Raw genomic sequence first — 22,824 nt, forward strand, 5'->3', positions numbered from 1 at the left:
GACGGCTTCAGTAATCGCGCCGCTGCCCAAGCAGGAGAACACGACCGAAGAGGCGCAGCGGGGCCGTTTTCGTCCCTGTCGGGGCCGAAGCGGCAGCTGCGGAGATAAAATGATGGGAGGTGGACGGGGTGGGGGCTGGGGAAACGAGCTGAGGAATTGGTGGGAGGACGCGCGATAGTAGGGTTTCCTGTTTCCGAACTTTAGAATTTAAAAGCCCCACCCGAGTGGACGGTGGCGTCCAGTTGTCATAACAACCGGCGGTCCGGCGGCGGGAGGGGCCGGGGGCGGGGCGGTAGGAGGGGCCGGGGCGGGGCGTCGGGCGGGGCTAACGGGCTGCAGCCAAGAAACGGACGTGGAGGCGCGGTCAGGATTCTGCCGGACTGGGGCTGCTGCTTCGTGTAGTCTTCGGCAGTCCGTTCGGTGAGCGACGCGCCTCAACCTGGCGTTCAGGACCCTTCACGGTCTGGTCCGTTTGCACCACAAACTCCAGCAACTGAAAACTTCTTCCCCCAACACGTTGGGTACTTTTCACTCCTCTGAGCTCTTAGGTGCTCTTGCCGCAGCCTGTAGTGCCTTTTCCTCCTCTGTTACCTTGTCCTCCTGGAGAACTTAAGAGTCCCTGGTTGTCCCCTTCAACCAGATGATTATGTTGCTTTCCGATCTGCCCTGCAGCGGAGAACATCCTGTGATGTATATACCAGATCTGCCCTGCTGTTCCCAGATCAGAGTACACCAAGCTCCTGCCCCACTCCTGTGAGCACAGAAAAAGCAAAAAGCCCCCATTCACCTCGCCTGCTGCTTCCCTTGTTGGAAGTCAAGGCTGGAGCAGGAGTGTTCTCTTCCTATTTTATAGTGACAGAGGCCTTTCGGGCTGCAAGTACTCTCAAGATGCCGGCTCTGAAGTGCCATCACCCCACATTTCTAAGCCTCCTTGACCCCTGAAGGGGGTCTGTTAAGACTCTGGGATACAAAAGGGGTGTGTTGGCCAACTGCCTGATAATTTGAGTGTCAACTCCAAAAAAAGTATTCTGGGGACTCCAAAATGTCTATTCTGTTCCTTTGTAAGGGGGCAGTAAAAAGTAGTGGCTTGAAATCCCCTCTGACTTTGAAACAAATTCTGTCTGTAGATAATAATAATATCTATGTTATATTGGACATATATAGTTTACATAGTATATATATGTATCATATATGTATCATATATCTATGTATCATTCTGTACATCATATCCATATACCCACATATCAAGTACATATATATCAATACATGTATCTATATATTATTGTAAAATATCACCATATCCATACATCTGTGGCTCCATGGCTCTATCCTGCATTGTGCGCAGACACACACGCACACACAGTACACAGCACAGTGCCTGGCACTCAGTAACATGAACCTGCCAACTAGAAGGAAGATGGGGTATGTGGTCCCCCAATCTCTTTTCAACCCCAAAGGCAAGGGATGGTATATGCTTTGAAAAGTCAGCACCCTGAGCTCTCAACCCTTGTCTCTGGGACCCTCTCTCTTTACTCCATGTCCTCTGAAGGCTCCTTGGATGATGGTACGCTGAGCGGCATCACATGGCATCTCATGATGAAGATTGGCGGCCCTCACTGCCCAGCCCCTGGGACGCCATCCTAGAGGCCGTCAAGGATCAGCTCCCGTCTCTGGACTCGGATTCCTCCTCGGTAAGCAAGCACCTTCCTACATCTTCCTAGGCCCCCACTGCACTCTCCTCCCGTGACAGACACGATGCTGACCAGAGAGCTCAGTGTCATGTAAGCGAAGTACCAAGCCGTCACCTCCCTGCACTGCTCATTCCATGCCAGGCATTAACTGGGCTGAACGGGTGGCAGGTAACCCAGAACTGGGCGCCCTGCATCTCACCTCCACCAGGTGGTGCTGCTGAACCCATTTCTAAATCAGCCTCTGAAATCCGTGTCAGCGAGGCCCTTTGGAAGAGAACTGGTCTCCCCAGACAGTCAGAGAGCCGGAGAGCCGGGGACAGGGCAGGTGGGTGGAAGACGAGGCCCTCCTGGCTCTGCCTCCGGGCCGTTTAACCCAAAGCCTTCTCATCTGTCCACAGTCAGACCATGAGGATGAGGAGCTGTTCATCTTCCAGCGAAATCAAACCGCCCTGATTCCAGACTTGACAGAGGAACTGGCCGACGACCCCGCTGGGGCCTGGATCACTTCCTCTGGGTCTCCTCCTGAGGTCTGTTAAATGCAGGCTCCAGGGGTCCACGGACCTGGGACCCTTCAGTCAGAATAGGGTGTGGGTGCTCCTGGCCCTCACTGGGCTCTAAAGCAGCGTGGTTCTAAAGAGGTTAACGCCCCCGGTCTAGCATCACCCAGGCCTTTCTCCAGGTACAGCCCAAGGAGTTCAGACACCAAACATCTACTGGCCTTGTGCACATCATGCTCCCAGGAGCCCAGAACACTTACAGCTGGGGGCAGGGACTTGATTTTCTATCTGATTGTACCCCCTGTACCCCTTTGACCCCTCACCACACACACATAGTCCTGAGTGCAAGCACTGACCCAGGGTCATCATACGGAGCCAGGGCATGTCCACACCAGAAGTCACCCACACCCCCAGCCAGGCCTAGAAATACATCTGAAATAACTCTAAACAGGAAAACTGCCAAGGCTGCCAAGCTCCCTGGTTAATTCAGTTGGAACTATGTCTACTTCACTTAGTTTTGTGTTTTTTCCATTTCTACAATTACCTCAGCAGTTACTCTTCCAGACAATTATGGTTTAACCTGGGATGGAAAAGCCTGTACCAGCTCACAGGGGTTGAGGCTGTGGGCTCTGTCTGGAGACAAAGGGCCTGGGTGTTGTCTTTTCCACCTCTAACCACTTGCACCTGTGCACACTGGCCAAAAGGGTGGAACAAGCCAAGTGTCCATCAACAGACAAAATGGATAAACGATAAACAACAGACAATATGGATACAATGGAGTATATCCATACAACAGAATAGAATTCTTCCATGAAAAGGAATGCAGTCCTGACACACAGCACAACATGGGTGAACCTTGGAAACACGAAGCCAAGTGGAAGGACACCCAAGACAAGTATTGTGTGATTCCACTCCGAGGAAATATCTAGAGCAGGCAAACCTATAGCGACAGGAAGTAGATGAGCATTCAACAGGGGCTGGGGGAGGGAAGGTACAGGGTTTCTGTTCCAGGTGATGGCAGATTTTATGTTCCTTGCACATCTTACCACACAACCCCCCCCTCCCCCCGAGGGATGTTTGGAGGCTGCTAACCAGGGACATCTGTTTCCTGCGTAGACAGCTGTGGTGCCTGTAGAATCCGCCGTGGAGCCCTGGGGCGAGTGGAACGCATGGCCCCGGCCCCAGGAGTCGGCCCCTCTGGAAGGAAGGGCCCCCGGCAAGAGTAGCTCTCTTCTCAGGATGTCTGCAGAGATCCCCCCACAGCAGCTTGATGATGCGGGTGGGACCCTCAATACCAGTGGGTCACAGAGTCCTCGCCAGGGGCCTCAGGGAGAGGCCACCTGCTCCCCTCTGGAAGCAGGCCTGCAGACAGAGCCCCCAGGCGCGGCCTCACGGGCCCAGGAAGGCTCAGACGCTGCCAACCGCAGAGCCCTGCGGAGGGAGAGGAGGAAGATGATCGAGAAAGACATCCTCCACAAAGTCACTTGGGATGGCCGGGACCCAGCCTGCTCTGACGCGAGCCAAGGGAAGGAAAAGGCCTGCGACGCTGTGGGTGTGCCTTCAGAGGAGCCCCCGGGGCATCTGCCTGTGCTTTCCCTTCAGGTAGGCGTGCCCCCAGCCCAGGCTTCCTCAAGGTGTTGGTCCTCCCCACCACGTCTGTCTTAGTTTCTTTGGGCTGTGATAACAAAAGTCCCATAGACTTGGGCAGGGGGCTTAAACAACAGAAACTAATTTTTCACAGTCTGAAATCTGGAAGTCCAAGGTCAAGGCTCCATCACATTTGGTGTCTAGTTGAGAGCATGCTTCCTGGTTCATTTGGAACGATGCGGATGCGGGAGCTCCCTGGAATCTCCTTTTAAGGGCACTAATCCCATTCATGAGGGCTCCCCCGCCGTGACCTCATTACCTTCAAATACCATCACACTGGGGATTAGGAGTTCAACTCATGAATTTCGGAGGGACACAGAGATTCAGTCCATAGCAATGACCTCAGGCCCACGGCAGCAGGCCTTCCATCAGGTAGGCAAGTCCTACCTGCCAGACAGACAATCCTCAGAGTTACAGTGAACAGGGAGGAGCACATAGTCCCCAGCTTTCTTAAAACAGAAAGAAAAAAGAAAACTAACCCCAAGCATCATCATGAAGACACAGAAGATAGAGCAGACCGTGAGGAAGCAGCACCTGCAAGCCTTCAAGCCCTCATTCTCATACACGCAGTGAGCTCCCATTAACGCTGTCATTTAGATCATCCACGAGAGCCAGCACGATGACAAAGCCGGTTCAGAGATCATGAGAAACTGGGGTTTTGTTCAACAGGGGAGTGGGGAATGTGGAGATTAAATTGCTACACTAAGTACAGTAGCTCAATGGGGCAACGGAACTGGTACCTTTGGGCTTAGCTGCTCCAGTGGAGGGAAAAGAAAACCCTTGCATTTCTCAGTTTCACAAAGTTGTCAAACAGGTGAGCCCTGGTCAGTTACGCACACCAGCCCTCCCCGAGAAAGATGGGCTCATTAGAAGATGCCCCTATATAACATAGAAACATCACAAAATTATCTTTGTTGCCTTATTTGACAGATTTTCATAACAACCTAGAGAAAATTGGCATCGAGGTGTACCCGGAGGTCACTTTCACCAATTCCATCCTGTCAATTCCATTCTTTCCTCAAACTCCGGTGGGAGGCGCTCAAGGCCTTAACAGGACACACTAATTCCTGATGAACATCTCTGTGCCCACTGCATCACCGCCCTCACAGCCCTCTTCCAAGCCCTCCAATCTCAACAGTTGCTGTGTTTCTTAAAGGAGCAAAACGTTCTAACCTCCCAACATTCTAAACCTGCCTGAACCTAAATAGTTTTAAAATGACACTGAGCTTCCTCCAAGCCAGACAATGTCTTTGTGCCAGAAATAGAAGTATTGCCCCAAAAAAGGCATAGGAAAGGGGGTGGCAAGAAAGGCGGACCCCACCCACCTTCACAGGGGTGGTTCATTCTGCAAAGCCTATGTGCGGGGTGGGTGAGCGGGGGTGGGTGAGTGAGCCGCCTCATCTCAACCCTGGTTTCTGCCCCAGCCATCCCGGGACAGCCTCTGTGGATCCAGAATTCCTGTCCCTGGGACCCCGAGGCAGCCTCATCATCACTGCTCTAATTATTTCAGGAACTTGAAGAGTGGGATTTGGATCAAGTCCTTCTGAGTCTGACTGGGCGAGAAGAGGACCGGGGCGATGGTGCTCCTAGAGCTGCGTGGTGGGCTGCTGACCGCCTCCAGGGCCAAGGTTTGACCTTGAGCACCAGGGGTTGGGTGGGGGGCGAGTACATCTCCCAAAGTGGCTCATTCCAGGGCTTCCCAGTGAAACGGGGGGTGGGCTGGGCAGGGTCACCTCAGCAGCTCGCCACACCCTCTGTGCTGCTCAGCCCTTGCCTTCCCACACACACAGGATGTAAGACTTCATCCATCCATCCATCCTTTGATTCACTCACCAACTCACCCATTCATACCCCTGCTATGTATGTGACTGCCTTTTCCTTCCTCTCCACCTCCTCAGACCTTCCTCTTTCCTTCTGGAAGCCAAGTAATCTTGCATTTTGTGCCCCCTTCAGCCAGCTCCTAAACAGAATCCTGCTTCCACGGCCTCTGTTTACAAACAAGTTCAGTTCAGTTCAGTCGCTCAGTCGTGTCCGACTCTTTGTGACCCCATGAATCGCAGCACGCCAGGCCTCCCTGTCCATCACCAACTCCCGGAGTTTACTCAAACTCATGCCCATCGAGTCGGTGATGCCATCCAGCATCTCATCCTCTGTCGTCTCCTCCTCCTCCTGCCCCCAATCCCTCCCAGCATCAGGGTCTTTTCCAATGAGTCACCTCTTCGCATGAGGTGGCCAAAATATTGGAGTTTCAACTTCAGCATCAGTCCTTCCAATGAACACCCAGGACTTCTCTCCTTTAGGATGGACTGGTTGGATCTCCTTGCAGTCCAAGGGACTCTCAAGAGTCTTCTCCAACACCACGGTTCAAAAGCATCAATTTTTACTTTACAATATTGTGTGGTTTTAAAAAAAAAAAAAGAAAAAAAAAGCATCAATTTTTCGGCGCTCAGCTTTCTGCACAGTCCAACTCTCACATCCATACATGACCACTGGAAAAACCATAGCCTTGACCAGACGGACCTTTGTTGGTAAAATAATGTCTCTGCTTTTTAACATGCTATCTAGGTTGGTCATAACCTTCCTTCCAACGAGTAAGCGTCTTTTAATTTCATGGCTGCAGTCACCATCTGCCGTGATCTTGGAGCCCAAAAAAATAAAGTCTGACACTGTTTCTACTGTCTCCCCATCTATTTCCCATGAGGTGATGGGACCAGATGCCATGATCTTAGTTTACTGAATGTTAAGCTTTAAGCCAACTTTTTCACTCTCCTCTTTCATCAAGAGGCTTTTCAGTTCCTCTTCACTCTCTGCCATAAGGGTGGTGTCATCTGCATATCTGAGGTTATTGATTTTCTCCCGGCAATCTTGATTCCAGTTTGTGCTTCTTCCAGCCCAGCGTTTCTCATGATGTACTCTGCATATAAGTTAAATAAGCAGGGTGACAATATATAGCCTTGATGTACTGCTCTTCCTATTTGGAACCAGTCTGTTGTTCCATGTCCAGTTCTAACTGTTGCTTCCTGACCTGCGTACAGGTTTATCAAGAGGCAGGTCAGGTGGTCTGGTATGCCCATCTTTTTAAGAATTTTCCACAGTTTATTGTGATCCACACAGTCGAAGGCTTTGGCGTAGTCAATAAAGCAGAAATAGATGTTTTTCTGGAACTCTCTTGCTCTTTTGATGATCCAGCAGATATTGGCAATTTGATCTCTGGTTCCTCTGCCTTTTCTAAAACCAGCTTGAACATCTGGAAGTTCACGGTTCACGTATTGCTGAAGCCTGGCTTGGAGAATTTTGAGCATTACTTTACTAGCGTGTGAGATGAGTGCAATTGTGCAGTAGTTTGAGCATTCTTTGGGATTGACTTTCTTAGGGATTGGAATGAAAACTGACCTTTTCCAGTCCTGTGGCCACTGCTGAGTTTTCCAAATTTGCTGGCATATTGAATGCAGCACTTTCACAGCATCATCTTTTAGGATTTGAAATAGCTCAACTGGAATTCCATCACATCCACTAGCTTTGTTAGTAGTGATGCTTTCTAAGGCCCACTTGACTTCACATTCCAGGATGCCTGGCTCTAGGTGAGTGATCACACCATTGTGATTATCTGGCTCGTGAAGATCTTTTTTGTACAGTTCTTCTGTGTATTCTTGCCACCTCTTCTTAATATTTTCTGCTTCTGTTAGGTCCACACCATTTCTGTCCTTTATCGAACCCATCTCTGCCTGAAATGTTCCCTTGATATCTCTAATTTTCTTGAAGAGATCTCTAGTCTTTCCCATTCTGTTGTTTTCCTCTATTTCTTTGCATTGATCGCTGAGGAAGGCTATCCTATCTCTCCTGGCTATTCTTTGGAACTGTGCATTCAAATGGGAATATCTTTTCTTTTCTCCTTTGCTTTTTGCTTCCCTTCTTTTCACGGCTATTTGTTAAGGCCTCCTCAGACAACCATTTTGCCTTTTTGCATTTCTTTTCCATGGGGATGGTCTTGATCCCTGTCTCCTGTACAATGTCACGAACCTCTGTCCTTAGTTCATCAGGCACTCTGTCTATCAGATCTAATCCCTTAAATCTATTTCTCATTTCCACTGTATAGTCATAAGGGATTTGATTTAGTTCATACCTGAATGGTCTAGTGGTTTTCCCTACTTTCTTCAGTTTAAGTCTGAATTTGGCAATAAGGAGTTCATGATCTGAGCCACAGTCAGCTCCTGGTCTTGTTTTTGCTGACTGTATAGAGCTTCTCCATCTTTGGCTGCAAAGAATATAATCAATCTGATTTCAGTGTTGACCGTCTGGTGATGTCCATGTGTAGAGTCTTCTCTTGTGTTGTTGGAAGAGGGTGTTTGCTATGGCCAGTGCGTTCTCATGACAAAACTCTATTAGCCTTTGCCCTGCTTCATTCCGTACTCCAAGGCCAAATTTGCCTGTTACTCCAGGTGTTTCTTGACTTCCTACTTTTGCATTCCAGTCCCCTATAATGAAAAGAACATCTTTTTTGGGTGTTAGTTCTAAAAGGTCTTGTAGGTCTTCATAGAACCGTTCAACTTCAGCTTCTTCAGCGTTACTAGTTGGGGCATAGGCTTGGATTACCGTGATAGTGAATGATTTGCCTTGGAAACAAACAGAGATCATTCTGTCGTTTTTGAGATTGCATCCAAGTACTGCATTTTGGGCTCTTTTGTTGACTATGATGGCTACTCCATTTCTTCTAAGGGATTCCTGCCCACAGTAGTAGATATAATGGTCATCTGAGTTAAATTCACCCATTCCAGTCCATTTTAGTTCGCTGATTCCTAGAATGTCGACATTCACTCTTGCCATCTCCTGTTTGACCACTTCCAGTTTGCCTTGATTCATGGACCTAACATTCCAGGTTCCTATGCAATATTGCTCTTTACAACATCGGACCTTGCTTCTATCACCAGTCCCATCCACAACTGGGTATTGTTTTTGCTTTGGCTCCATCCCTTCATTCTTTCTGGAGTTATTTCTCCACTGATCTCCAGTAGCATATTGGGCACCTACTGACCTGGGGAGTTCCTCTTTCAGTAGCCTATCATTTTGCCTTCTCATACTGTTCATGGGGTTCTCAAGGCAAGAATACTGAAGTGGTTTACCATTCCCTTCTCCAGTGGACCACATTCTGTCAGACCCAACCCGTCTTGGGTGGCCCCACACAGCATGGCTTAGTTTCATTGAGTTAGACACGACTGTGGTCCTGTGATCAGATTGGCTAGTTTTCTGTAATTATGGTTTTAGTGTGTCTGCTCCTGATGCCCTCTCGCAACACCTACCGTCTTACTTGGGTTTCTCTTACCTCGGACGTGGGGTATCTCTTCATGGCTGCTCCAGAAAAGCACAGCCACTGCTCCTTACCTTGGACGAGGGGTATCTTCTCACAGCCGCCCCTCCTGATGAAAGGTTGTTGCTGAATGATAAGACGCCGGGATTCTTGGCCTCTGGAGGAGACAAATTCAATCTGGGGCCAGAGACGAGGCTGGATCGCTCAGAGCTTTTGTGTAATAAAGTTTTATTAAAGTATAAAGGAGATAGAGAAAGCTTCTGACATAGGCATCAGAAGGGGGCAGAAAGAGTACCCCCCATATAGTCTTCAGCTGTATGTTATATAGTCACTCGCAGTCTGTTAATGAAAAGAAAGGAATGTCTTAAAATTTAGAATGGCACCAGATAATTCATCCCCGGCCATAAACGATTGACTTGAATCTTTACCAAACAAATAGTTTCGTTTACATAGATTAGGGGAACAATATCTGAGTAAGTAGGTTGGGCCATTTGGCGGAACCAACTTGAAGACAGAGTCTGGGGTACATTAACATAGCTTAAGACAAACATTTCCATAAGAAAAAATGTATTGGTTAACTCAAGGTTTTGAGAATAGTTAGCTTCAGGTGAAACCAGGTGTCATGGCAACACAGCATTTTAAGAGAAACCTCCTTTTAAATTTGTATAGAGAAGAAAAAAAATATCGCTAGTTTGTTTCCTCCTGCCTCTTAAGAGAGATAAAAATGTCTGACACTTGCAGCCTATTTCCTCCATTTGGAGACCCCTGGCCTTCCTGCCTGTTACCCTCTCATTCCCCCCTTTTCTTTTAGGAGAATTATGTTGCCTAGGGAAAAGGGGCGTCGTCCTCATTCCATAACTGCTTCTGAGCTGACAAGGGGCATTGTCCCTAAATTGGTGAGGCAACATATTCTCCTAATCCTCATACTGAGGATGTCTTATTCTGGGGCCCCAAATAGTAGTTGGAAGAAGCTGCATTCGTAGCAGGAGTTTGAGCAACCCTTTGTAACTTAAAAGCTTGCAGGCGACTAGAAACAAATCCAATCACACAGTTACAGATGGCAGGAGCAAACAGCAAAAACAAAACAACCAGAATTATTGTAATTAAGATATTTTTCCACCATGAGGAATTAGTTAACGATTTCCAAAGTGAGGAAACTGAGATTTCGATTTCAGGATTATCCATGGCCCAAATCATCTTGTTCATGTGTTCAGTGAAATGAGTAACATTAGTGCTCATATCAGGTATATATGTGCAGCATTGGGTATGAATGATGGCACAAGTTCCTCCTTGGGCAGCTGTCAGAATATCTAAAGCCAACCTGTTTTGTAAAACCACCTTTCTAATTTGTGCTTGTTCAGCGTTAAGAGCTGAAATCGCTTTTTGAGAATCTAGTAATGCCTGCTGAGTGAAATTAGTCAAAGCATCCACTCGTAGCATAACATCTGCAGTTCCCAAAGAGGGGACAAACACTGCCGCCAAATAATCATACCAGTGAAATACAGACCTTGCCCACCGAGTTTTAAGGTGGGGAAGATTAGCAGGCCTTTCTGGAAGCTCTGAAAATATAAAGCCGTGAGTAAAGGCTAGACCCAGGGTGCATCTCCCTATCCAGCCAGGGGGAAGCCAAGCCCATAGGTAAGAGCCACATATCCAATAAGTCCCGTTTGGAGCAAGCCAGCGTGACTGAGATATCCAGTCCCAATTAGTGCCTGGCCAGACAAAGGGAGATCCTGAACTGGGGCTGGAAAACACGGGAATGATTATGTTACATATTTCCTGAGACAAAAATCCCACTGTTTTCCAATCATTGTATTTAAGTTGTTGGCCAACTTTGGGGGATGGCTCTATTTGTTCCCAGCATATGGGGGCAGTAGATATTAGACGTCCTTTTTCAGGAGTTAGCCATATAACCTCATCCCATATTTGATAAACATCAGGTAAAAAACCATCAGATCTAGACCTATTTGTCTTATGTGCAGCAAAATAGTCATTAAACTGAGACAATGTATAATTAAAATTAAAAGTCACATTATGTCCATAGTTCAAATACAAAGTGTTGCACCAGTCCATTCCAGGGCTGTTAGATGTCATCAGATGATGAAGAAGAGGCATCACACGCGATTGTTGTCGAAGGTATTCACAGACTTGGAGAAAGTCTTTTCCTTGAAGTGGAGCTGTCCACCACGGGAAGCCTTCCACTGATGAAGAGGGGAGTGCTCCGCAGACCCAGCAGTTAGACCGATTGTGGAATGCAGCGTAGGAGTGAGCCCAGGACAGGAAGGCATTGTCGTGAGGATCAAACGGCAGACTCAGGATTTCTGGAGTCAGCAGAAGTAGGCTCACATAGATTATCAGGCCCATCTGAAAAGTACAAAGTCAGAGCATAGAAAGTAAAGACATAAAATGACATCACTTAGTTCTGGTCAGGGTGCCACCTCTTGACTCGAGTGTGATGTATCCATGAATCAATTCCTGGCACTTGGACAGCTGTGGGAGAAGAAAGAATAACCTGGTAAGGGCCTTCCCAGAGGGGCTCGGGGGATGGGCCCCCAGACCCCAATGTTTTTATGAGGACCTCGGTTCCTGGCTCAAATAGAGGCTTGCTGGATTCAGAGGCTGGGTCAGGAGTCGTCTCCCGGAGTTCTGTTAATGCCTGTTGAAAAGCTGAGAGCTGAGTTACATAATTAGTTAACTCCAAGGCTTCAGGGTCTATAACAATGTCTGTGCGTAAGAAAGGCCTTTCATAAATACATTCAAAGGGGGACAGTCCCTCCTTTTTGGGGGCAGTTTGAGCCCTCATTAAAGCTATGGGTAGGACTTTAATCCAGTTGTCCTGCGTTTCTTGAGTTAATTTGCACAGATGTCTTTTGATAATGTCATTAGCTTTTTCAACCTTTCCTGAGGATTGGGGTCTCCAGGAACAGTGTAAGTGATACTCTATTCCTAGAGCTTTAGACACCCCCTGAGTTACAGCAGCTTTAAAGGCGGGGCCATTGTCACTCTGAAGGCTCTGTGGCAGCCCAAACCTGGGGATGATTTCATGGATTAAAATCTTTATAACCTTCTTAGCTTGTTCACTATGACAGGGGAACGCCTCAATCCATCCAGTGAAAGTATCCACCCAAACTTGTAAGCAAGAATATCCATTAGCTTTTGGCATATGAGTAAAATCAATTTCCCAGTCCTCTCCAGGATACTTTCCACTTCATTGTAATCCAGATTTTGCTAGCTTCTCAGTCTTTGGGTTATTTTTCTGACAAACCTCACACCTTTTGATCATGTTCTTTAAAGTTTTCATTACATTTTTACCTTCAAACAAACAAGAAGTCATCTGGTAAGTACTTTTTGCACCCAAATGCAAACTCTGGTGTAAATCCTTAAGAATTCTCCACTGAGCATTTTCAGAAAATATTAATCGTCCATCCTCGGACTGTAACCATCCTTTATCAGTAATCTTTGCTCCTCTTTTCTCGCATCTTTCTAATTCTTCCTCAGTATATTGTGGTTTTTCCTGTTCCACAGGACCTGTCCAGATCAAAGGCGTCTGTAGGGAGGGGGTTTCGTAAGTGCCGCTTTTTTGGCTTGAGAGTCAGCTGACAGGTTACCGGCGGCTACTTTACTCCCATCCCTGCCGTGCCCTTTGCAATGCATAATCGCTACTTTTTTAGGACAATATATAGCATTTAAAAGTCTCTCAATCTCTCTGAAATGCTTAATAGGGTCTCCTGCTGCTGTTTTAAACTGTCTTTCTTTCCATATCGCCGCATGAGCATGTAAAGTCAAATAAGCATACTTAGAATCGGTGTAGATATTTACTCCCTGTCCCTTGCTTAACTCTAGAGCTCGGGTCAGAGCCACAAGCTCCGCTAACTGGGCACTGGTTCCCTGGGGGAGAGATTTTGCTTCTAAAACCTGTTCAGCAGTCACCACAGCGTAACCTGCTTTGCGTTTTCCATCCCGAACAAAAGAACTGCCGTCTGTAAATATTTCCATGTCAGGATTGTCTAATGGGGTATCCATTAGATCCTCCCGAGCTGCATAGTTTAAAGTTAGGAATTGGGAACAATCATGATCAGGTGTTTCATTTTCCTTCTCAGGAAGGAAAGTGGCAGGATTTAAATTTCCACAAACTTTAAGCTTAGTTACTGGTCCTTCTAACAACAATGACTGATATTTAAGAAGTCTACTGTCTGTCATCCAAATATTAACCTTAGAATTTAAGATTCCACTCACATCATGAGAAGTCAGTATAGTAAGGTTTCGTCCATTAATTATTTTTAAAGCTTCAGGTGCTAATAAAGCCGTGGCCCCAACTACTTTTAAGCAGTGGGGCCACCCACGTGCAATTACATCTAATTCTTTGCTTAGATAAGCAATAGGTTGCTGGTGAGGCCCTTGGGGTTGTGTCAAAACTCCCAAGGCCACACCTTTTCTTTCAGTGACATACAAGTTAAATTCTGACCCTGTGGGCAAACTCAAAGCGGGAGCTTGCAGGAGAGCAGTCTGAAGAATCTTAAAAGCCTTTTGAGTATCTGGAGACCAAATCGGTTTGTTGGTTTGGGCCTGCTGAGTTTCAGCTATACGTTTATATAAAGGCCGGGCAAGTTCCCCATAGCCCGGAATCCAAATATGACAGTAGCCTGTGATTCCCAAAAATCCTCTCAATTGTCTTAAAGTCATAGGTAGGGGATGATTTAGGATAGGTTTAATTCTCTCGGGGCCTATGGCCCTAGTCCCTTCTGATATGATTAGGCCCAGATATCTAACAGATGGTTGACAAAGCAGAGCCTTTTCTCTTGATGCCTTGTAACCGCAGCCTGCCAGAACGTTTAAGAAATCTTCTGAGGCTCGTGAACAAGCTTCCTCTGTCTCAGCACAGAGCAAAATATCATCTACATATTGTAACACTACCGCTTCAGAGCTATTAAAGTTTTGTAGATCCCGTGACAAACTTTGTCCAAATAAGTGAGGACTGTCACGAAATCCCTGGGGCAAAACTGTCCAGGTTAACTGAGAAGCTGGCTGAGTAGGGTCTTCAAAGGCAAATAGAAGTTGACTTTCTTCCACCAAAGGCACTGAATAGAAGGCATCTTTTAAATCAATTACTGAAAAATATTTGGCTCGTTCAGGAATTTCAGACAATAGAGTATAAGGATTAGGCACCACGGGGTGTAAAGGAACCACAGCCTCATTTATTATTCGTGAATCTTGAGCTAATCTCCATTTACCATCTGATTTCTTTATACCCAAAATAGGAGTGTTGCATGGACTGTTACAGGGAACTAATAGTCCCTGCTCCTTTAAATTCTCAATGATGGGTTTTAACCCTTCGTTAACCTCAGGTTTCAGTGGATACTGCTTCTTATGTGGGAATAGGTGTGGGTCTTTGAGCTTGACAACCACAGGAATAGCATTTTGTGCTCGACCCACAGATTTTCCATCAGCCCATACTCTAGGATTCACATTTTGTTCAACTAAAGGGAGAGAAAGGGAAGGCTCCATATTCATGAAAACAGAGGCATGGACCTTGCTCAGTATATCCCTCCCCAAGAGGGGTGAGGGTGATTCTGGCACGATAAGAAACTCGTGTGAAAATAGCACAGAATCCCAGTTGCACGATAGAGAATAACTGAAATAATACCTTTTGGCTCGTCCAGACAGTCCCATTACGGAAGCGGATAGGGAAGAAAGTGGGCCAGGGGCTTCAGTAAGCATGGAGTAAGTTGCCCCAGTATCTAAAAGGAAATTGACCGATTGGCCTCCCACCGTTATCAATACCCGGGGTTCCTCAGGTGTAATTAGGACAGGAGCTTGTGTGGGGACCACCAGGCACCTTCAGTCCTGATGGTCTTGAGAGTCAGACCCCTGAGCCCTACGCCTCTTTGGGCAGTCTCTCCTCCAGTGTGGTCCTTTGCAGACCAGACATGGAGCTGGGGCGGCTTAGATGCCTGAGGGCAATCCCGCTTGAGATGCCCCTCCTTTCCACAGTAATAGCAAGCCCATCCCTTTTCACCTGGGTCCCTCTGGGCATTTTTCTCAGGCTGTTTAAGAACGGTTTTCATAGCCATTGCGAGGGCTTCCACCTTTTCCTTTGTCTTTCTCTGCCTTTCTTTCTTTTCCTCATATTCCCTACCATAATAGACTGTCTGAGCCAGTTGTAATGGATTATCTAAAGACTGATTTGGTCCATAAGCCCGTTTTGATAATTTACGGCGAATATCTGGAGCCGACTGAGTGAGAAATCTATCCTTTAAGATCACTTTTCCCTCTTCACTTTCGGGATCAATCTCAGTGAATCTGCGAAGGGCTTCTCTCTGTCTATCTAGGAATTTACCAGGAGCTTCCTTCTCTGGTTCTATGTCTGCCAGTTTGCTGTAGTTTAAAGGTTTAGAACGTGCCTGCCTGAGTCCTTCAAGAATACATCTGACAAAATGACTCTGATCCCATCTTCCTTTAGCAGTGTTATAGTCCCAGTCTGGTTCTGTAGCTGGGACTGCCTGACTCCCAGTGGGTACTGCGGCCATGCAGTATCACATAGGAAGACCAGGTGTGTCTTCTTTAAGCCCTGGGGATCAAATCTATCCCAGTTTTTCAGGATACAGTTCAAAGGAGTGAGGCTGGAATTGTTAGCTCCCATCTGTGAGAGAGGAAAAAAAGCGACCAGCGCCATTTTTTCTACCGGAGGCGTCCCTCCCTGCTCTAGATGGGGGTGTAGACAGACGTTACACCAAAAGCTTTTCCTTCCTGGTTGGACTTAGTCTGTCCCTTACCGACGCAGGCATCACACTCATCCCTCCCGGTTCTACCACCGAGACGGGGTGGGGATGCACCAGGGGTAGACCTGATGGCATCCCTGACTGACGTCCACCTCTTCACCTCGCTTGCCTCTGATGCCACCCGGGGTGCAATCAGAGTAACCTTCCGGAATGCCTCCCAAGCTAAGACCTCTGGGGGACACATTCATCACCTGAGTGCCTGTGCACGACCCTGAGAATATTCCTGACCGCAATAAGACTTGCACGAACTTTAAACTGAGATGCTCCTTCCAAGCGTCACCACACCAGTATAAGAGCCTCCTCTGGTCCACTAAGAGCCAGTGTTACCAAAGGAAAAAAACCCCATTGCAGTTCCAATCTGAGTAACCTTTAACCTCAGAGATGCTCTTGGAGCTAGAGCTCCATCTAGCTTCCAAACTTTCCATGCCTAGCGAGGCTAGGCGCTTCCTGACTACCAATCCAAGTTTGAGACCTAGGCCACCTAGTACACAGTAGCAACATAGATTACAAGTCCCTTGAAAGCCTATGATCCGATAGATTAGGTTAGTACTTTTAGTTTCCAAGGAGTTATGGAATGGTCAAAGAGACCGAAAAGTTTGACCGAGAAAGGAGAGTTTGGTCCACACGCTTTGCCCATTTCTGGTCGGTTCCCGAAGGAGACATTGGGTGCCTCCTGGCATTGGCAGGTCAGTATAAACCCCCGACAGGTTTCTGCCATAAGCCTTATGAGGTCACCACGGAACCGAAGAGCAGGGCTCCTCACTTGCTTCGCGCAGAGCTTTTCATTCATTCACACAAGCACACCATAGAGTTGTGCTTGTGTGAATGAATGTGCTTTGTGTTCCACCAAAGTACAGTGGAAAACGTGTTCGCTAGGAGAACAAAGAACTAGAGCCCCAAGCATCCCTACCTTGTCCTGAAGGATCCTGGACAAGCCCCCAAGATGAAAGGTTGTTGCTGAACGATAAGACGCCGGGATTCTTGGCCTCCGGAGGAGACAAATTCAATCTGGGGCCAGAAACAAGGCTGGCTCACTCAGAGCTTTTGTGTAATAAAGTTTTATAAAAGTATAAAGGAGATAGAGAAAGCTCCTGATATAGGCATCAGAAGGGGGCAGAAAGAGTACCCCCCATCTAGTCTTCAGCTGTATGTTATATAGTCACTCGCAGTCTGTTAATGAAAAGAATGTCTTAAAATTTAGAATGGCACCAGATAATTCATCCCGGCCATAAACGATTGACTTGAATCTTTACCAAACAAATAGTTTCATTTACATAGATTAGGGGAACAATATCTGAGTAAGTAGGTTGGGCCATTTGGCGGAACCAACTTGAAGACAGAGTCGGGGGTACATTAACATAGCTTAAGACAAACATTTCCATAAGAAAAAATGTATTGGTTAACTCAAGGTCTTGAGAATAGTTAGCTTCAGGTGAAACCAGGTGTCATGGCAACACAGCATTTTAAGAGAAACCTTTTAAATTTGTATAGAGAAGAAAAAAAAATATCGCTAGTTTGTTTCCTCCTGCCGCTTAAGAGAGATAAAAATGTCTGACACTTGCAGCCTATTTCCTCCGCTTGGAGATCCCTGGCCTTCCTGCCTGTTACCCTCTCACTGACCTTGAATGTGGAGTAGCTCCTCTCAGCCCTCTTGTGCCGGCAGCAGCCGCTCCTTGGAGGTGGGGTTGCTCCTCTCGGCCGCCGCCCCTGACCTCGGACGTGGGGAAGCTCCTCTCGGCCGCTGCTCCTACGCTGTCGCAGCCTGGCGCTCTCGGTCGATACCTCTGACCTTGGGTGAGGGGTAGCTCCTCACCGCCACACTTCTGCGCTGTCCTTCGCAGCTGGCGTGCTTCTGCAACAAAGCCAGGGCTAACTCCTTCACTGGGCTTGTGGTCTGGCTCTGGGCGGTTTCCTACAAGAGTTTCCCATAAAAGCGAGTGGAGGCCGGCCTGAGGCAAAGAAGGTGCAATTTCCAGCCCCTGGTTCCAGAGCAAAGGCTGCTTTTAAGAAGGGTTTTGTTTGTAACTTAACCCCTTAGAGCAGGGTATGGAGAAACTCACCCTGCTACAAGTGGGGCAGGGTTGAGGGGCTTAGTGGCTGCCCCCTTGGGCAGCAGTGCAGCGGAACCTGCTATCCATTTGTTTGTGTGCTACGTGCTCAGCCTCAGCCGTGTCTTTCTCTCTGCAGCCCCATGGACTGTAGCCCACCAGGCTCTTCTGTCCATGGAATTTTCCAGGCAAGAATACTAGAGTCGGTTTCCACTATGCTCCAGGAGATCTTCTTGATCCAGGGGTCTCCTGCATTGGCAGGTGGATTCTTTACCACTTGGGCCATCTGTGAATGCCCCGTTCTTCATTTAAAGGCACACAAGCCTTTAACTAAGCTATTCCACTTCTACAATCTATCATCACACATCTATCTTAACACGGAAGGATATAAAGTACATTCAGTGAAAAAAAGTCTATAGAGGGGGGCTTAACTAGTGGTTCAGAGGTTAAGAATCCACGCTTGCACTGCATGCGGGCATGGGTTCCATCCTTGGTCAGGGAACTAAGATCCCACATCCCGCCTAGTGAGGCCAAAAAAAAAAGCAACCTATAGACAATGATCCTATTGCTATTTTTAAAAAAATTTTTAAGATTTTTCTTGGATGTGGGCTGGCTTTATAGAATTTGTTACAATTTTGTTTCTGTTTGGGGTTTGTTTGCATTTTTTATTTCTTATGTTTTTGTTTTTTTGGCAAGGAGGCATGTGGGATCTTAGCTTCCTGACCAGGGATTGAACCTGTACCCCTGCATTGGAAGGCTAACTACTGCACCACCAGGGAAGCTCCCCCTGTTGCTATTTTTTGAAAAAAGGAAAAAACACACACAAGTGTTAACCATGGTTCCCTCTGACAAGTGAGACAGGAGCCAGGGAGTGGACGACCTTGTGAACAGGTGGTCACCCTTGCTTCCTGGGGTGCACACAGCTCCCTGCTTGGGAAAGAAGGGGCCCCTCACCCTGCTGAGCTGGAGGGGGCCACACTAAGGTTGTGAGCCGCAGAGGGTGGGCTGGGCCCCTGGCACTTCTCTGCGCGTAAGCCCAGCACCTCCACGCGAGGAGCCCTGAGGCTCAGGCTGCAGTGGGTCAAAGCAGGGGCTGTGTCCTCACCAAGCTGCCTTCCCCCTCCCCGCAGACCACACCGCGCCCAGCACCCAGGACCGGCTCATGGAACGCCTCAGCCTCCTGTGCTCCAGGCAGTCCAGAGCCGCCGCCTCTGCTCGGAGAGTGCCTGCTGACATGCCCTGGGAAGCCCGGCCCCAGGAAGCCGGAAGCAGGTGGGCCCTGTTGACCCCTGGCCCCGTCCTCCCTAGTAGTGGCTTCTCTCAGCATTTATGGTGCCTTGATTTAAGGGCAGGGCACCTGATGTGTATTTCTCTTCATCTCAAGAATATGATCAGGAGTCAGTATTACTATTACCCCCCATTTTACAGATGGGGAAACAGGCTGAGAGGTTGACTTGCCCAGGACATAAGTGGCAGAGCTGGGACTCAGGCCCCAAAGCACCTGCTCTTTCCCACCCCATGGGAATCCTCCCTAGGGGAGGACCCTCTCCCTCTGGCCACTGTTGATTGGGCCAGCCTTGAGCATCTGTCCCCAGCCAGGTCGGCTGGGGGGCGGGGTGGGCAGAGGTGGGGACAGGGCCCTGGGGTCCCTTGAGGTCCAGCTGCATCCCAACTTCCGACACTCTGGTTGTCCCACCCTTTTTAGAAGTCTGACAGCCAGGAATTCCCTTTCTTGCCTGAGCTAGCTGAAGCAGGCTTCTGTCCCTGACAACCCACGTGTCCGACAGAAAGGACTCTGCACTGTCCAGTCAGTAGCCACTGGCTACACATGGCTAGTGCAGCTGAGGAACGGGATTTCTACTTTACATTAGCTTAAATGCAAGTTTAAATAGCTTTCGGCAAGTGTCCACCACACTGGAAAGTGCAGATACAGAACGTCTAGGCGCCACGCAGAGTTCCACTGGACAGCGCTGGCCTGAATCCTGAGGACTGTTCTCAGGACCTGCCTCAGGGTCCTGTACGGGGGCCCCCAGCCCAGGAGGCAGGTCACGGGACCACCGGGGAGTGACTCGGCTACCCCCACCCCCAGATGTGCTTCCAGGGAGCTGGGCGCCCAGGACGCGCGGCTGAGGAACCCGGTGGAGCCTCCCACCATATTCATTGACCTGCGGCCGACAAAGACATCGGACCAGAGACCCTCGGAGAGGTACGGGAAGTGCAGACTGCCCTGCGGCGGGCCTGCTGCTTCGGGAAGAAGGGGACTCGGACAGCAGGTCCTGGGGGCTCCACTCACTGGAGAAGTGCTTTCACCCAGGAACTGAGTCTGGCCCATAATCCCATGGGGCCCCAGCCACAGGCCCTCCCTGCAGGGAGGTGGGAAGCTGGGGCAGGGGGGCTTGCTTAGCCGAGGCTGGGGTACCCGGCCCTGGCCGCACCCCTCCACCACCTGCAGGAAGCTCACTGGCCCTGCGGCTTTGGCCGGCTGCCCATCCCCCCGTCTTGGGTCACATGGGAGCCCTGGGCACTCCAAGTCCCTGGCGGGAGCCACGCTGAACCAGAGTAGACTGGACATGTCCAGAGGAACCCACCTCTCGTCTGCCCGCAGCTCCAGCTCCTACTCCAGCTCCTCTGACAGCGAGGAGGCGGAAGAAGAGACAGCAGCTCAAAGAGACACGCAGGGCCCAGCCAGGCTACGGTAACCGCAAGGGGCGCCCCTCACCATCACAGGCGGGGATGCTCACCTGGTCCCAGCTCGTGTTTTTAATTGCTGCTCTCAGCATCTTGCACGCACAGGGCTGGCACAGGAGGGTGTGGGCTGCTCTGGGAGGCTGGCAGGGTAGCCCAGCCTGCCCTACTCCCCTCCAGACAACCCCCAGGATGCCTTAGCTTGATCTCAAGAAGGGGTTACATTTTCTTTCTGAAAAATGGCTCCGCAAATTGACTTGCTCCCTGCCAGTGATGGCAACAGAGGTGAAGAGATATTGCAGGGATGGGACTACGTGATGGTTAACGGCCGGAGAGGAAAGGCTCAGGTCAGCTAAGAGAAACATCAGATTCAGGGAAGGCTCGGGTCTCTGAGGCCCGGTGGCCACCCCAGGGCCGCAGGGTGAATTTGCACTAGGTGCTCTGGAAGTCTCTGTCGCTTTTGGACTTCCAGACCTTGCAGATTCTGCCCTCTGGGAACGTCAGAGTCTACTGCAGCTTTCCTCCCACGTGGTGTGTGGCTGGACATCCCAGGAACAAAAAGGGGAGACGCACTGGGGTTGAGAAGTGTCCCACAGGGGTCCTCCCAGAGGCCTTTAGCGTGCTGATGTGCTCTGTGACTTGGTGTGGGCCGGGAGGCCGCAGTCCTGCTTTCTTTAGTATCCTGAGAACCAGGCACGCGCTCCAGAGGCGCCCTGGCTTCCCTCTGCTGGGGTCCTGTTTCGGACACAGTACCCCAGGATTGTGGCCCAGCACTGGGAGGCGGGCTCCACTCGGCGCTGATGGAGGGCACATCTCCTGTGTCATAGGGACTGCACGGGGAAGAGTCGGCTCCTCCAGCAGCTCAGGGCATCTCGGGAGGCGGCGGCGCGGCCTCAGCTGCCCGCCGGCGAGAGGCCTGTCAGTCAGGGGGCTCAGGCCCCTGGAGATCCGGCCGGGTCCAGCCCTGGGGTGAAGCAGCACGGAACGCTCTGGGCCGAGAGGGGCACACAGGCCAGACCCGCAGGGGTAAGTCCCAGCGACAGCCCCGGAGGCCCGGTGCCTCCTCGGGGTCAGCCGTAGATGCCTCAGGTCTGAGGAGGTGAGCTGGTGATCTGACTGGCCTTTGATACCAACACCAAGGCACTGGTGGTCCCCTCACTCTCCCGCTCCCATCTGCAGCACAGGGACCCCCCAACTGGGGCTCTGCTGCAGCCCTCTGCTGGAGTTCAGTCAGAACATCTTCACGCGCTGACAGCAAGGACGCAGTGCAGACCTGTACATACAGCATGACACGTCACCTGGGCCCACATCCTCCAGAAAACGGCCAGGCGGAAACACCACGGAGACAACGGATTTGTTCTGACAGTGGGACTAGGGGGCTTTCTCAGCTTTTTCCATTTCTGCATTTTTTTCCTCTTTAATGTGCATCTATTGATTTCCATCATACAAGTGGTTTTTTTTGTTGTTTTCTTGTAACTACATAACTAAAGTAAATCTTCTTTAGAGAACTTCAGGGCTGAAAAGGTCTTGAAAAACTTAGCTTGATTTTCTGGGTCCTTGATGTTTGCTGTTTTGAACAAACCACGACATACACACACAGACAACACACACCACACACACACACGTTTGGATGGAAGGGTGAACTGAAATTTGCTCTTTTTTCCTTAACCAAGACACAAAGGCGGCATGTATATAATCATGTTCTAGGGTCCTTCCAAAGTAAAGGTGGGTTGACTTTTAAATACAGAATATGAATGTTCTGACGCTGGAAACTGTCCCATGGACAGTGGAGCCAGGCCTGCCTGTGTGGACAACCGGCAAGAGCTGAGGCGGCTCTGCCACCGATCCTTTCCTAGCACTACTGCCAACCTCCACCGATTTTTAGTCCTTTCGTTGGTTCTTGGCCCAGCTGCTCCCAACAGGCCCTACTCTGCGACAACTCTGTTCTGACTCCAACTTGTTTTCAAGGTCTCAGCGCCCCTCCGCCCTGTCTGCCCCATGGGAAGAGCAGAGCGGTCAGCTTGGACCCCCTGTGCCAAGGGTTCAGGCAGCCCGGCACGGCCCTTGGCCTCTGGGCATGTGTTCCAGCGTTCAGCTGGGGTCACCACTGGCTGCCGGGCCCTGAGGGTGTGTGAGGGCCTCCTCCCCACCCAGCCCCCTGCGAAATAAGGC

General features: G+C 49.4%; 1 protein-coding gene across 1 annotated transcript; it reads left to right on the top strand.

Moving 5' to 3' along the window:
* The first annotated feature begins 323 nt into the window (after positions 1 to 323).
* Positions 324 to 21,959, top strand: DNAAF8 (dynein axonemal assembly factor 8). The gene is made up of 10 exons (XM_043914233.1): positions 324 to 420; positions 1,550 to 1,691; positions 2,090 to 2,218; positions 3,305 to 3,790; positions 5,346 to 5,463; positions 19,098 to 19,239; positions 20,057 to 20,173; positions 20,573 to 20,662; positions 21,480 to 21,678; positions 21,832 to 21,959. Exons 2-10 carry the CDS (start codon positions 1,584 to 1,586, stop codon positions 21,940 to 21,942), a joined length of 1,500 nt encoding a protein of 499 aa, XP_043770168.1. The 5' UTR covers positions 324 to 420; positions 1,550 to 1,583; the 3' UTR covers positions 21,943 to 21,959.
* The last annotated feature ends 865 nt before the right edge of the window (positions 21,960 to 22,824 follow it).

Source organism: Cervus elaphus, chromosome 10 (genome assembly GCF_910594005.1).
Source record: "Cervus elaphus chromosome 10, mCerEla1.1, whole genome shotgun sequence".
NCBI lineage: Eukaryota > Metazoa > Chordata > Mammalia > Artiodactyla > Cervidae > Cervus > Cervus elaphus.